Here is a 15118-nt window from a genome sequence, read left to right on the forward strand (position 1 = left end):
TAATGCCTAAACAACTCCGGTAACTGGTAAAATTACAACAATGTGGGTTTGAAGCTTTTGGATAAAACTCTATAGTGCTTTTTTATATTCACATTTTGGATCACACTCTGTGATCCACCAATGGGATGATAAGGGAAAATGAATGCTGATGATGGATCAGTGTGATCTGAAACATTAATGTTAAAAAGCAATAAGCAAATAAATCCAAAAGCTTCAAACACAATTGTAATAGACTGTAGAAACCTAATGTTTCTAAGTCTTCTTCGTGTTAATGCATCAATAGAAGTAAATAACCTTGCCTTAAGAGAAAGTAGCAACGAATTGGAAGAACCTTACCTTTCCACTGCCTGCAGGCCCAATGACAAGTTGTGCATAGCCCATTCTTAATATTTCATGAATTTGCCTCAGTGAAAGAGAACGAAAGGAAAACCGTTATGGAGCAATGGAATTGGACAAAGAAAGGCCACTGCAACATAAGCTGCACACCACACAAATCCTCCCAGCAATATACTAAAAAACCTCAGACAACTCATATTCACCAATAAGATCCCTTGAAAAACCGGAATGAATCTGCAATGCAAAAGTAATTATATAGTTGGCAACTCAAGGATATTTACAATGTTAAGGTTTTCATTTATTATTTTCAGGACAGCAAAAAACAGAGTAGCATGCAAGGTAAAACCTTTTATCAAATTAGAAGGCAAGCTCCCTTGTAAAATAAAAGACTTAACTAAAACCCTTGAAGATTATTTTATGGACAAACTTGCTATTTTCACACGTAAATAGTTTGCTTTGGAAGTTCCAACATTCAAAGAAAATAAACTAATCTGCCACCTCTCTCTCTCTCTCTCACACACACACATTTAAAAAAAGTTTGAAAGTGCGTTACGCAATTGCATGTCTTCTAAAAATAAAATTGCACGTCTTCTAATCTGCCACATCTACATATCTCTCTCAAAAAAAAAAAAAGTTTGAAAGTGCATTATGCAATTGCATGTCTTCTAAAAATAAAATTGCTTTAACATAAAAGTTGCATGAGAATTAAAAGCAGTTTTTATTAAAGCTCATCCACTAGAATAAAACTTATTCTCTAAAAATAAATTCAGCTAAAATAAAAAAATAAAAATTGCTTTAAATAAAATTGATACAGTCTGCATAGTTTCCAAGAAGTGCAATCATTTTGCGGGTCATGCCAGCTGCTTTGATTTCAAACTAGTCATCTGCTGTCACTTCCTTTATTCAAGTTGAACCCTATGAATATCTCCACTACAACTTTGACTTCCTCTAAAAGTTGAATTGACCTTAGTTTCCTTTGTAACACATGACCTCTTTCAGTGTACCTGTATACACTGCACACCATGAAACAACACACCTATTCTTCTAAATAAATTTCATCTATCCTTTGTATCCTGGAACAAAATCAGCATTGTTTCATCTTGTAGCCATCAAAAAGTGCTTTCCAGTGCTTCAAACAGGATGAAAAATGAAGTCGATATGCAAAAGCTATGGCCATTTTATTAGTGACACTTTGGGTATTTTGGCATTTTAGAGCATGTGGCATACCTTATGGCAATTTTTGCTTTTCACTTAAGTTGCCACTAGCATGTCAGCATGCACCTAAGGTACTGCTTACATTTTTCACTTAAGCGGCCAAATGCACACCAGTCGCATGTTGGCACTTCAGACAAAAAGTGTCATATCATGAGCTTTTCCCTCAAAATGATTCTTCTTCTTTGTTATCTTTTTAGCATCATTTTGATTTTTTCAATTGACCTGGTGCACAAGCAGAGCATTTCTGACAGTTTAAACCCAGATGACTTTTTTCTAAAATCTGATGACACTAACAAACTAAAGATAAAAAAACCCATTTAACCTGTATATTTCCATCAAAATCAGACAATTCAGTTTTTTGGCTGTTTGGCACTGCCTAGAGGATATTTTGGCATTTCCGTACACTTCTGTTTTCAGGGCAAAATATTCTCTATTTTCTTTTGTTCTTGATTTGTACCTGCATTTTAATGATAATGAAGAGATTTCACAGCATTTTTCAGTTTTAAACACATACAGATCATGACATATATACCAACTGCATCCTAAACAGCCAAAATTGTGACAAGGGTGAACAGGGTCATTTCAGTAAGGGTGCAACGTACAACATATTGCATATGCCAATCATCCAACTAAAAGAATGATAATGGATTTGAATACAATTTGCAAAAAGCAAATAAAATCGAGTAATCTTTGGCAACTAAAAAACAACCCTTCCACGAGCAGCTTGTATAAAAACAGGAACAACGATCTGCCCAAATTTGAACATCTTACTAAAAAAAAGGGAAGTTCTTTGATAAAAATAAAAAGGTCTAATTTGGGAACAAAGATGCAATAATTGCTATGCGCTATGTATGTATGTACCCATCAACAGCAGTTCTAGGTGTTGAGATATGGTAAAAAGGTTCAATCATAAAGAGAGTGACCCAGAGTTCAAATCAACTCAGCAAACTAAGGTAGCCCATAACTTTGAGGGCAAGTGTAATAATACATCGGCGATGGGACCTGTTCCTTGTAGAACCAATCAGGGCCCAGTGATCTCCTAATTACCCTCAATACAAAAATGTGTGAAAGCAGTCTCAAAATATGGATTCCCAAGTGACCCCTTAATTGATGGCATCAAACACCGGATTTGATTGCATCTAAACCAACAGAATATCTTTCTTTTTTTGTCAAGTTCCATATAGGAATAGGATTGAGTATCATTATAAAGGCTCTGAGACAAAAGAAAATATTAGCATATTCCTGCTTGTTGATTGCTAATATTTTTCCATTACAAACCTGTTTATTCAGTGCCATATTTAAACAAGGAGTCCTCTTAATTTTTTTTGCATACATTTAATTAGTTTTTGCTCTTTAACAGATCTCATTTTGGAACCGTGCAAAAAAATTAATCTGCTAAGCATTTTTCAATTTTCTTTTAGCAGATCCTCATGTAAAAGGCAATGAAATCAAAAAGTAAATTTTAGACAAACATTGAGGCACCAGAAGAAGATGGATGTATTTGTCTAATTGATTGTAAACATGGATTTGAAGTTTTGTTTATAATTTTTATTTAGGCATCAATGCCAACAAAAATAAATCTGCTTAGAATTTTCTCTTTAACAGCTCCTCACATAAAAAGGCTATAAAATAAAAAAGTTGGTTTAAGACATAATGTATTTATCAAGTCTCATTCACAGCAAAGCATCAATGATGATCAAGTGCCCTTGACTATTGGTATTTAACTTTTATAGCATATTTGATGATAAACATGGCACTTCCAATTGCATTTCCGTAGAATTTGATTAAGATTACACAAACGCTAGCATTCAAAATTTAAACCATCCATGAGTATGTCTTTTTGAAGTATGTAGTAGGATTTTGTAAAAGGTAATTGAAAATTGAAGAGAAACAGCAAGCTACCTATAAATATCTTTACTCTTGCCAAAACAAGATCTTATCTAAGGGACTCGTTATTATTTCCACTTTTATGTGTTTTTAACAACAAATGTGACTCAACATAACAAAGGTTATGCAAAAACTAGAGCATATGAGATAGTAATATTGTCACTCACATTGATAACTTTTGCTCTACCAAAATTAATCTGAATACTTGAAGCTTTTCTTTCTAGGAAAAATTGCACTGCATCTTAAGTAGTAATGATTCGATTGCTAGTGAAAAAGAATTCAGAATCTAGACAAATGATGAAAACAATTGAAAAAGCAATTGTTGAAAACCCACATAAACTAAATGCCTTGGCTATCCAATAAGGAGCTTGACCGAAATAAGATAAATAGAGCATTGGTCTGTTGGGTGCCAACCTTGACAAGTCAAATTAAAATTAATTCCAATAGAGTCATAAATGGTAAGCTATAATTATATTCAGTGAGAATTTAAAAAAGCATTTACTGAAAATAGGCATAAACTAAGGATTAGCCCTCTGATTAGGAGCTTGAGCAAAACTAGATAAACAGCAGTGTTTCTGCAAGCTTCCAGGACAGAGTGCACATTCAACGATGGCAATTTTCTTTACAGATTTTGGGGATGGTAAGGATACAGCATATACAAAAATTAATATAAAAAGGTGTAATTTATCATTTATATAAACAATGTTGAGTAAAAGAATGTGAAATTTATATAAGATTGTAAATAAAGCCTTCAAAGCCACAGAGACCTTTACGGAACACCTTTTTTTATATTTTATTTTTATGTTAAATGACTGTTTTACTACATTTTTCAAGGCAGTTCCTCTTCCTCTTTTAATAATTGCAATATAGAATGGACTAGGGCATTTGCAAATGTTTTACTTGTTTTAACTCAAAGGGTCTTTTTCTTTTGGATGTCAATGTGCATCCTGCTGTCCTCAGGATAGTCAAGACACATCTCAATGTCCCCTAGCTGCCCCAGGAATGGTCAGATGCCTCCCCCATAGGAAAACATCCTGAGGGGCATCCATGCATGTGCAAGGCTGTCCAGAGATGGGCTCCTATGCAGGTTCAAACCAGTGAGACAGCTGGAGGCTGTTTCATCTGTGTCCCACTGCCCCTGGCACATCTATGTTTTGGGGTATTAGGGAAAAAACCAAAGTTGCATGGACATGGACACCGATACAAATACAGATACAGCCATTTTTTAAGACCCCTTATATAGATAGGGTTGGATATGAGATTCATAAAACACTCATACACATATATTTAACACAATTCTCTAAGTTATTAGAGGAGATTTTCATTTTACTTTAAAAGCAACATGGACAGATAATTGCTACATAAATAATTATAAGTTGATTTAACAATTTACAATATACAAAAAAATGTACAAACCAGGACCTAAAATTAACAATAATGTCATTTAAATCTAAATTAAGATTAAATAAAGTAAAATTTAAATATTAATTAAAAAGGAAAAATATCTAAATATATTAAAAATTAAAAATTAAAAATTTAAATATAAAGAACTAGATAAACAATAATAATCTAATTTAAAAAACGAGAATCGCCCAAACTCAGCAAGTCTAGGTCCGACTCATGCCTCCTGAGTCTGCAAAGCTCGGACTCGGACTCGGACTTGGCCAAGTACAGGAGGCAAAATCGCTAGACTTGCCGAGTTGGCGAGTTTGCCTAAAATCGCCAAACTCGGCGAGTCCAATGCCTGAAACTCGGCCGCTGGCTGGGTTAAATAAAATGACCAAAAAAAAACATTTTAAAAAGTTTTTTTTAAATGAATGATCTCATTTTTGTTCACTACAACCTCCGCCTGAGAATGAGAAAAATTAGAGTTACAACATGTCAGCCAATAGAAAAATAACACCCGACACCTTTAATAAATAACAAAAATCTATTTGGCCTAGCGGGGTGCTGCCCCTCAACCCCGCCCTGTATTGCGACACGGAGCGTGCAAGGGGCAATGCCCCTTGACCCCACCTTGGGGGCATTGCCCCCAAACCCCCGTCGAAAAATATGGGGGGAAAACTGCGTCGATAGAAGTAGGGAAAATTTAACCTTCGAGTCTGATTAGGCTCCATATAACAACAGAGTGGGCCATTGAGACAGATCCTGTGGCTGTCTTGAGTGATGATAACACTGATTGGATCGACCAAGTAGATATAGAGGCTGAGACTGTAGCTATGGCAGAGGAGCAGAGAGCACAAGCAAAGAAAGGAGATTCAGAGGCAGATAGTGACACAGATGTTCCTGATGTTGGTGAGCATGGCATGGTGTCACGAGGAGCGGCTATGTCTGTTGAATCATCTAGGACCTACCTTAGACGCCTTCGCAGGGGGTCAGGGCCGGAGGGTGCAAGCTCCTCTGAGCCATAGGCTTGTAGTTGTATTTACCTTTGGTATTTGTATGGAACATTTGATGATGATCATATGATGACATTGATTTTTTATTCCATGAGTTTTGTAATATTGTATACATTTGACAATATTTATGTATCTATGTTTGTTATTTCCTTCAGCTACAATTTGCGTTTATGCTTATGTGATTGATGTATACTTGTGTATGTAATCAAATGAGCCGAGTTTGATGATGTTATTGTGTCTTTAAGGTGTATTCAATAAAGGGTGCATGAAGTCCGAGTCCAGGTCGGCCTTGCCAAGTCCGACCCGAGTCCGAGACCCGTTTCTTTGAATCTAAATATAAAAATTAAATAAAAATTGCATAAATATTTTGTAAATTAAGTTAACTAAGGTTCATGTCAAGCTTTTTAAAAATCAAATCACATAGTATCCAACATGGCTGGAAAATTAGTGTTTCTTGGGCACATGTGGATACGGTATCCAATGTGTATCCAAGCCATATTCGAATCAGATACGGTGGTACATGCACTTGGAGTGGGGCACGGGTGTATCCAGCTACTTTGGAAAAATTCATCATCTCTGGGGAACACTAACCTCACGTTCCCATGCGGCTGATTAACTCTATTTTCTGCTTAAATTTAAGCAGTTAAGTGTTCCCATGCAACTTTAAAATTGTGAAAAAAAGAATAATTTAGAATCTTTCCCTATTTTGGTGGAGCAAATATTGTTTAGGAATTACAAATAAGCTGTGGAAGAAAAGGTGGAGCTGGAAATAAGCAGTGACTGCTTATTAACAAAAATGCCACGTGGCTCCACAATTTACTTTCCCTTTTTTTTTAATTTTATTTCTATTTTTTTTTTCAAATTTTAAGTGTACAAATTAGTATTAATATTATTAATACAAATTTAAGATGTTTTGTTTACAAATAAGCAGCAAAGATAAATATTCATAGGGCCAGCTGCTCCACAAATAATTCCTAAAAATATTGAGCAGCAGGTGCTAGCCAAAATAAGCTAAGGAGCCGCATGGGAACATGCCCTAATTCCTTGGTCAAATGGGGTTGTCCCTCAATAAACCAAATAATATTAATTCCAATGGGATCTCAAAGGGTAACCCAGCCAGGGCTGACAGTGGTATAGTTTTCTGAGATAGAATAGGAGAGAGAATTCTAGCATATGCATACAATATCAGGATATCATCCAATAACATGGTTTAACTTAGCCATGAAGAGAACTGAACAAATCTGACCATTGAGGGTGATTCAAATGTTATTGCTGATATCATAAAAGACATTACTCCAAATTGTGAACTGGAAGAAATCATAGAGTAAGGTAGTGTAACAACCCTCATCCTTATACTAATTTATTTTGAATTTTTTATTGTTTTAAATGTAATATATTTTTGACATCTTAAAAGGTATTATTAACTTTATTTTTGCCCCAATAATTATGACCTACTAAATTCATTACTTTCAAAATTCAAAATATGAAAAGCCTTCTTCAATGCTTTTTGGTTACATTTTATAAATGGAAGGAGAATCTTTTTTAAAAGCTTTCAGTTATAGGGAGCATTTTTAGCCGCCATTTCTCTTGGTGCCTTTTAACCTCATTAAAGAAAGAAATTATTTTTAGCCACACGAAGTGGGGGCTAAGTGGAGTAGAAGAAAACATATGTTTTCATGCATAAAGACAACATGTTTTAGTTAGTCATAGAGGCTATGCATGAGGACAGAACTCTCTCTGTTCTCAAGAACATCTGACATTAAGATTATCGGTTATATTTGCTGGTGATTTCTTTAAGACAGGAGATATATCCATGAGGTGCTTAGCTAAACATGACAAGATGAGATTTCCTACGCAAGGCAGAGAGAGAGAGAGAGAGAGAGAGAGGATGGAGGGTGGGTTTTACACCGCAATCTCAAAATCTTTCACACATGTCCATCTGTGAGGAGGAAGGGGGAGAATACATAAACAACAATGAGAAAGAAAGCATCACGCAGAGATAATGAGAAAGATAAAGACAAACAACCATTGTATGAGAAGAAAAAGGCTTCATGGAGTATTCAAAGATCAGACTCTACTTAGCTATGGTGTCAATGTTGTTATGGCTGGCAAACTATAAAAACGAGGCTTCAGGAGCACCATCAATTTAAGGAGCAATTTTGAAGAGGTAAAGAGGAGGAAGTAGCCAAACAAGAGGCATACCTTACAAGATAAATCACAAAATCAGGTAAGTGAGTATTGTATTTGTAGATAGAATACGAATCCCTTAGAGTGCTATCGTATTTGCATGTTCTCCTATCCTTCTTAGCAGAGACCTTTTCGCACAATTCTTGTAGACAACAGATTTGAGGCATGCAAAGCTTTTAAAGCCAATTCTAATGTAGGAAAAGATAAGATCTGTAACTCTTATTTCTGCTTCACGATTTGCAAATAGAAAAATCTCTCCTATTTTGGGGAATACTTGTTTTGTTTCAAACTAAGTACAGGCACAAAATCTTTTAATCTAGTTTCTCCTTTTACATTCATAGGCATTTAGCTTTTCCTAGACAACTAATAGATGCCAAGCAATTGAAATAAAAACTATTGCTTTGTATTGCCTGTACAAGTATTGAGCCCATAATAATTAGCTTTGTGTATCAGCTAGGATGGAGCCGACCCTTGTGAAGATTCTATACAGTAAACAAATCCTAGGTCTCTTCCTTAATCATCCCTATCATGAATATACAACAAGCCATGCAGTTTTAGTTACCTTAATCTGACAGACTCTTACACCTCTTTCATGTTCAGAGAATCATATTATTTCTATAAATGGCGACTATTTTTTTGGTCTTGAATTGCAAACTGTTTGCGGTTGCTATTTACGTAACTTTGACCTTCATGCAAATAAAAAGACTTATTACTTAAGCCATGCCATCTATAAACTGTTGAGAATTTCAAAAACCATGTTTTTATTTTATAATCTCATCTCTTAAGAATATACATCGAACTGTTCTTACCATGCTTTCCATGAAACTTAAATGCTCAAGCCCAATTGCATGCCTTGAATTAATTATTGCTTGCCACTCTTTGTGCATGCAACTGTCAACATAGTTGTTCTTTTCTCTCACCCCTCATAGCAACTTAAGTCTAAACACCTCTAATTATGTTTCCTTATAGTTTAAACTTATATCAAAGGCGTAACCATGAAGAATCTCCCTTAAGGGAGATTCTTCATGGTCATGCCTTTGATATAAGTATAAACTATAAAGTAGAAGGAAACGTGCTTTTAGAAATGAATTATGGTTGTTTACTAGACTCATAGACTTTCTTAGTAGTCATTCGAGAATTAGATTATTTACCTTAGAGATTAAAGATCTCCTTAAGTCTATAATTCTAACCCAAATATCTGCAAGACTTAGAAGTATTAAAACATATTGATATGCATATATGTGTTAAGTTATCTTCAAAACAGGAGTAATATGGTATAAGTTGTTTCACTAGTTCATATTAAATTTGTCAACTAGAATTTACTTGAGTATCTTGATTGATAATAGAGTGGTTATTTATCCTTTAGTTAAGGATGAAACTTGCCTTGCATCTTAGAATATAAACCTTAGAAGCCATTAAATTATTTTCTTCTTATGCACTAATAGATGGATGATATTCCTGATCATAGTTGACGTTTTTTAATGATTGTTACTTTTAAGTGGGTCTTTGACAAATTAAAATGTGGAGTTCAAGATTTATACTCTTATTACCATTAAGTAACAGATAAAGGTTTACCTTGAACGTTATCAGCTTATTGAAATGTAATGTCCCCACTTTGAAATACAAATTAATGATAAATGATAATAATAAAATTAAAATTAAAATATAAAAAAATACAGTTAAATATAATTAAATTTTTATTAAGTTAATGAATGGTCAAAGACATGAAATGAAAAGTTGTGACTCCCTCAAACATGAGATATAAAAGGGAGAAGAGAACCTCATTTGAGAGGATAATTTGGGGGAATCAGAAGTGCAGATCTCAATGTTTAAGGTTGTGTTCCTTTCAAAAGGAAGAAATAATGAAGAGTTGCACTCTTTCAAAGGGTGCTAATGGTGGAAAGGGTGTGTCTCTTGCTGAAGGGGGCATACATGACGAAGAGGTGTGACCTCTCCCTCACAATGGACGATATAAAATGGAGAAATTTTCATTTGAGAAGGAAGGATCCATGGAATAGAACAAAACATCTGAAGCATTGGAAGCAGATTTAGGAGCAGACCTAAATCAGAATTATAAGAAAATCTGGAAGAATGATATGAACATTTATCAAAGAGATCAGAACACAAATACAAATCTGCGAACAATAATAAAGCAAGCATTGAAGGAAAAAAAGAGGAAATATTAAATCAATAACCAGAGAATCAGACCTGATGGAATAGAAAGGATTCTCACACACACACATATATCTGAGTATAGGCAATAGATCGGACTGATATAAACAGCAGGCATGTGCATTTAAATAGGGAAACAACATCGAATTAAATCTGTCCAAATTACCACAGCAGACTGAAAATAGATAACCTGCAATAATTCTACAAGTATATTGGGCAAGATTTAGTGTCCTACCAAAAGGGGACATTACATGAAATCATGGCTTTAGTTCTTAATGTATCTGAAATATGTGACTACTCTTTAGCTTCACTTACAAATAAAATCTACTACTTCTTGACATTGTCAATACGAATATCATAACTTTGTATTTTTAGTGATTGAGTTGTATCTAGATCTACATTTATGAAAAGATCAGTTAGATATGAAAGAATTATGCTTATATTGCTACAAGAAAATGTTACAATCCTTATCCTTTGTCATACATATTAATGAATGCGTAATAGTTCATGATGCATTGAGTGAATGAATATTCTTTGAATTCACATATAAATGCATTGAGCATTCTTGTGCCTGCAAAGTGTGTATTTTATTTGTTTATGGACGGTGCCAAATGTGGAGTAACACAGAAAGATAGATTATCGCCCTATATCTATCTGCTAGCAAACGGCTTAGAAGATGCTTTGGCCAGAACTTTGTTTGATCAATTTTTAATTTAACTATTTTGCTAATTTTGATCATTGTTCCATTACTCCCACTTGTTTTGAATTGTTAGGCATCCTCATGCTGGGTTGGTTATTCTTCATGTCAAGAAGAATTTTGAGAAAGTGTAGTTACTTTGTGGTTGGGTGGATAAGCATTCTGACAATGTTCTCACTCGTGGTGTACTCAAGAGAGAGAGATGACAGGAGTTCCTATTAGGATTGTCATTAGCTATGTACATTATGTATTCATTGTATTTGACCATGTGCTCCAATGTAAAGGAATATATTTCCTTATCTTTTGCCTTGTCATTGGGTTTGTGTACTCAAACTATATATCGAAATGTAACATGTCTCTATGCTTTTGTATATTTGAGCAAGTTGTTTTAATTAATGATTAATTATGTGTATTTTTGGATTATGTTATTTTAATAGTATGGAGGTCCTTACAGGTAGAACCATTATGGACCAACTTGGGGTCTCTATATCCCATGTACGTAGCATCAACAATAGGCTAACAAATCTCTGGCAAACAAAGAGGTTGGCTTAAAAGACTTGTTACAGGATGGTCTGATTATGCAATCAAATTTTCAAGGCAAGGAGGTATACAGATACTGCCCACTATCACAAAAGTTATAATGTTTGACTCACTTTCTCCACATAAATTCAGAGGGGATATAATACTCAATCATATGCAGGTGTAATGTCACATTAACTGCTCAGAAATGTCAGCCTAGATAAAAGATATATCAAAAGAATACAAATAAAAAAAATTGTTATGAATTATCGGCCTGGGAATTGATTGCATCCTTGGTTACTAATACACTTTTGAGATCCAAGTAAAGAACGAAAATTCAGGAAGCATTGGAAGGAAGTACAGAACGATGGTAGCAGTAAAGGATATCATATCTTACAATGAGAAAGACATGACAACAGAGGAGGGCCGGGCACTTAGGGAGAGCTTGACACTCCCACGGGTATTATATGGTTTTGGTGGGTCCAACTGAAAAATCTAAAGTACCGGTTCATGTTTGCTACTTATAGCAGACCACTATCATCCATGTTTGACTATAATGGTATTGGGCAGCCATACTGATCTCTGTGCCCATGGTTTTGTTGTAATCAATGCCTATCTAACATGGTTGAGTAAACATTTTTAATTTGCAGTTTTCTTGGTTCAGTGATCTCTATAGACTTCCCAATATTTACCTATCAAAAACATCTGTAAATTGGCTGAATCAACCTACCCTGTGACTATTTTCCAGTATCAGGTACTTTAAATCAAACAACAAAGATTCCAAAAATGAACCTACAGTTAAAACTTAGATGTATATGTACAAACTAAATGCAATTACATGACAATTCTGTTTCAAGACGGGAATTAGCTAATACTCTACAATTGGACATATGGTTGGCATTGCTGGCCACTTTTACCACAGAGGCATTGGCCCTTCATTGATTCAAGCTTTGCAAGTGTGTTGATAAAATCCAGTAATGTCAATTTCATAACAACAGAATTGATGAACTAGATTGACTCAACTGGCATGTAGATGATACATAGTAGCTGCCTTATTGTGGAAATCCACCCAAATTATGGCAAAATTGCAAATACTAAGATCCATTAAATCATATTGATCTGTCAGATAATTCCTTTGACTCGTTAAGTTAAAAAACAATCAGTCCTTGTGTTGTAGAACACTATTGTTTAATGAAACTGGCTCCAAAGGATGAGATTTGTAATTTTACTAATAGCCAGGTTTTTTTTATTTTTCTTTTCAAGAACCCAAAGACGAACTATCATCCACATATTTCCCTTGAGCAACACACACGGCACAGATTCCTTATTTTTCACACAAGAAATTATGTTGACTGGATGACAAGCTAAATTCGCACATTGCTGACAAACGTTTATAAAGTTATATGGTAATTCCTTTTCTCTACCCTGGAATGCAAAGATGAGGCTGGTAAAACATCTTTGCGGGCTGCAGCGATCTCCCCTATAATTAGATACAATCTTCAATTGATCAAGATCAATCGAAATTGTGTATCCCGTGCTGGATAATTTCTCCGTAACTGACCCTTCAATTCGTCCGTCAAGGTAAACACCATCGTTCTTCACACCTGCAAGTCTTAGTTCAAAATGAAGAATAGGCTACACATTATGTTTTACTTGGGTTTCATTTTTTGGAGCTAATAAACCCTAATTGTGGACTAAATTAATATCGAATCTTTCGTGGTCCAAGGAATTGTCGTGAAATGGCAATAAGATGCTCTCGCAAAAAGCTGACCAAGTTTCAGGTTCCCTCAGACAAATATGGGTTAACATATGGCGAGATTCCGGAGTAACGATGGTAGGATACATTTTGCCTTGCAAACTTCGGCCAAGATTTATCAAGAATTTAAGTCTAAGTTCCTTTGTGCACCTCAGAAACCATTTACGTGAGCCCTGTTCCAAATCCTAAACAAACCGATTCCCTAATTTAAACCCTCGTAAACAGAGAAAAGTATAATTGCCATCCAAAGCAGCCTGAGAGTCGTCTAACCCTAATAATAAATGAATAAGACATTAAACTCCGCACCAATTCAATCAAATTTCAGACAAAATTGCCCTCAGCCAAATACACTCACGTCAATAACAAAAACTTAACATAAGAATTTGGATTAATAAGTATAAATAGATCCCTCTATGCGCTTAACAATCTTCTGCCAACGGCTTCCAATCGTGCTTCCACATTTGACCTAACATTAAAAGCCCTAATAAGCCTCTGTGCTGAAATTACTTGCAAAATAATACTCTGCAATGCAGTATACTCATAAATTGATAGGGTATCGATAGTTCCGTACCATGGTTTATTGCGGAATCGAGAGAATCCGGGTGAAAATATTACAGGTAGAAAAACCCTCGGACGTGGATAAAACCCTCGTTAAACAGTGTTTGCCAAAATAGAATTTTAGACTTCAAATTCGGAATTTTAGACTCCAAAGGGAGATGTGGGTCTGCTGCTGTTTGGTCCCGTATTTTGATTATTAATGGTAGTCCCCCAACTATGTAATTTTCCATGCAACATTTAAAGTGGCAAATTACATTTAAAAGAGTCTCATGTGAAATTAGTTTATGATGTGTTAAATATATGGTTGGATAGATTTCGTCTTCATTTTCAGGTATCATAAATTTCAATAGTATGGATGGTTCGATATATTTGTGGTTGTCAAAAAAAGTCTATTTGTTAGATAGTTATTAGAATGTTGTTGACGTCAAAAAAATAACTTACAAATAATTGATTTTTTTCTCGTCTGCCTTGATCTTCAATAGCAAATGACATAAATAACTCTTGACCTTCTTATTATAATGAACATCAATTAACAAATGAAATAATCATCTTTCTCTTATTATATTGGCGATTGTATTAAACATTCAAATAGCTCTCTAATATTAGTAACTACAATAGTGAATTTATACCAATAACAATGCTAAATCCAATCAATTAAATGTGGTTAAAGTATGTGTCCAATGAATCTCAAATTTGACCCCTATATGAGATCATTGTCTAAAATCACTAGAGTTTTCATCCTAGGACTATCATGCTTGAACATATGTGCTCAAAATAGATTTTCAAAGAAATTAAATGTAGATGGTGATCTTGGAAGAAAACATTTTTTTTTATATCCTTCACAAATAGACAAGAAGACCACCATGTACACTCACAACTTCAAATTTGAAAGATGGTCATGTGTATGAAAGATTCCATAAATAATAGCATAATAAAATAGATTACTGGAAAACAATTTGACATGTGTTGGACAATTAAAAGAGAAACAAAATCATAGGCAAAAATATTAAGGATTAGAAGCTGACCATAGTACAAGAATCTACTAAAGGACAAGGCATGATCGAGGCTCAAGCAATGAGCATGATAGAATGAATACTTCTAACAAATATAATGATGGGCAAGTGAGAAATGGAAGGTATGATAGGATGGAGAAATCTAAAACTCAAACAAGAAGAAGGGTAGTCACAAGAAGCTGGGTCCACATATAGGGGAAGCAACGAGAAAAAACTAATTCCAACAAGAATGGATACTCATTTAGGGAAGGGGGTCCAAGCTTGAACACGCATTTGATCATAATGGGTGCCCATTATTGCTCAATCTTCCTACCTAAACAAGGACCCATTATGAACATGTACTCATTTAGAAATAGGTACTCATTTCACAAAAGTATTG

General features: G+C 34.7%; 1 protein-coding gene across 3 annotated transcripts in view; it reads right to left on the reverse strand.

The window, feature by feature from the left end:
* LOC131065574 (uncharacterized) overlaps positions 1–13936 on the reverse strand; it is a 29545-nt gene extending 15609 nt beyond the window's left edge. The window contains exons 1-3 of one of the 3 annotated variants that reach the window (XM_058000134.2): positions 13740–13936; positions 13544–13634; positions 337–570 (exon numbers count right to left, since the gene is read on the reverse strand). In XM_058000134.2, coding sequence (XP_057856117.2) covers positions 337–381 — 45 coding nt within the window. In that variant the 5' untranslated portion in view covers positions 382–570; positions 13544–13634; positions 13740–13936. Of the gene's footprint in view, positions 1–336; positions 571–13523; positions 13635–13739 lie in introns of all 3 variants that reach the window. The other 2 variants (XM_058000133.2, XM_058000132.2) reach the window with 2 other exon arrangements.
* Positions 13937–15118: the final 1182 nt, after the last annotated feature.

This window comes from Cryptomeria japonica, chromosome 4, assembly GCF_030272615.1.
Source record: "Cryptomeria japonica chromosome 4, Sugi_1.0, whole genome shotgun sequence".
NCBI classification, from domain to species: domain Eukaryota; kingdom Viridiplantae; phylum Streptophyta; class Pinopsida; order Cupressales; family Cupressaceae; genus Cryptomeria; species Cryptomeria japonica.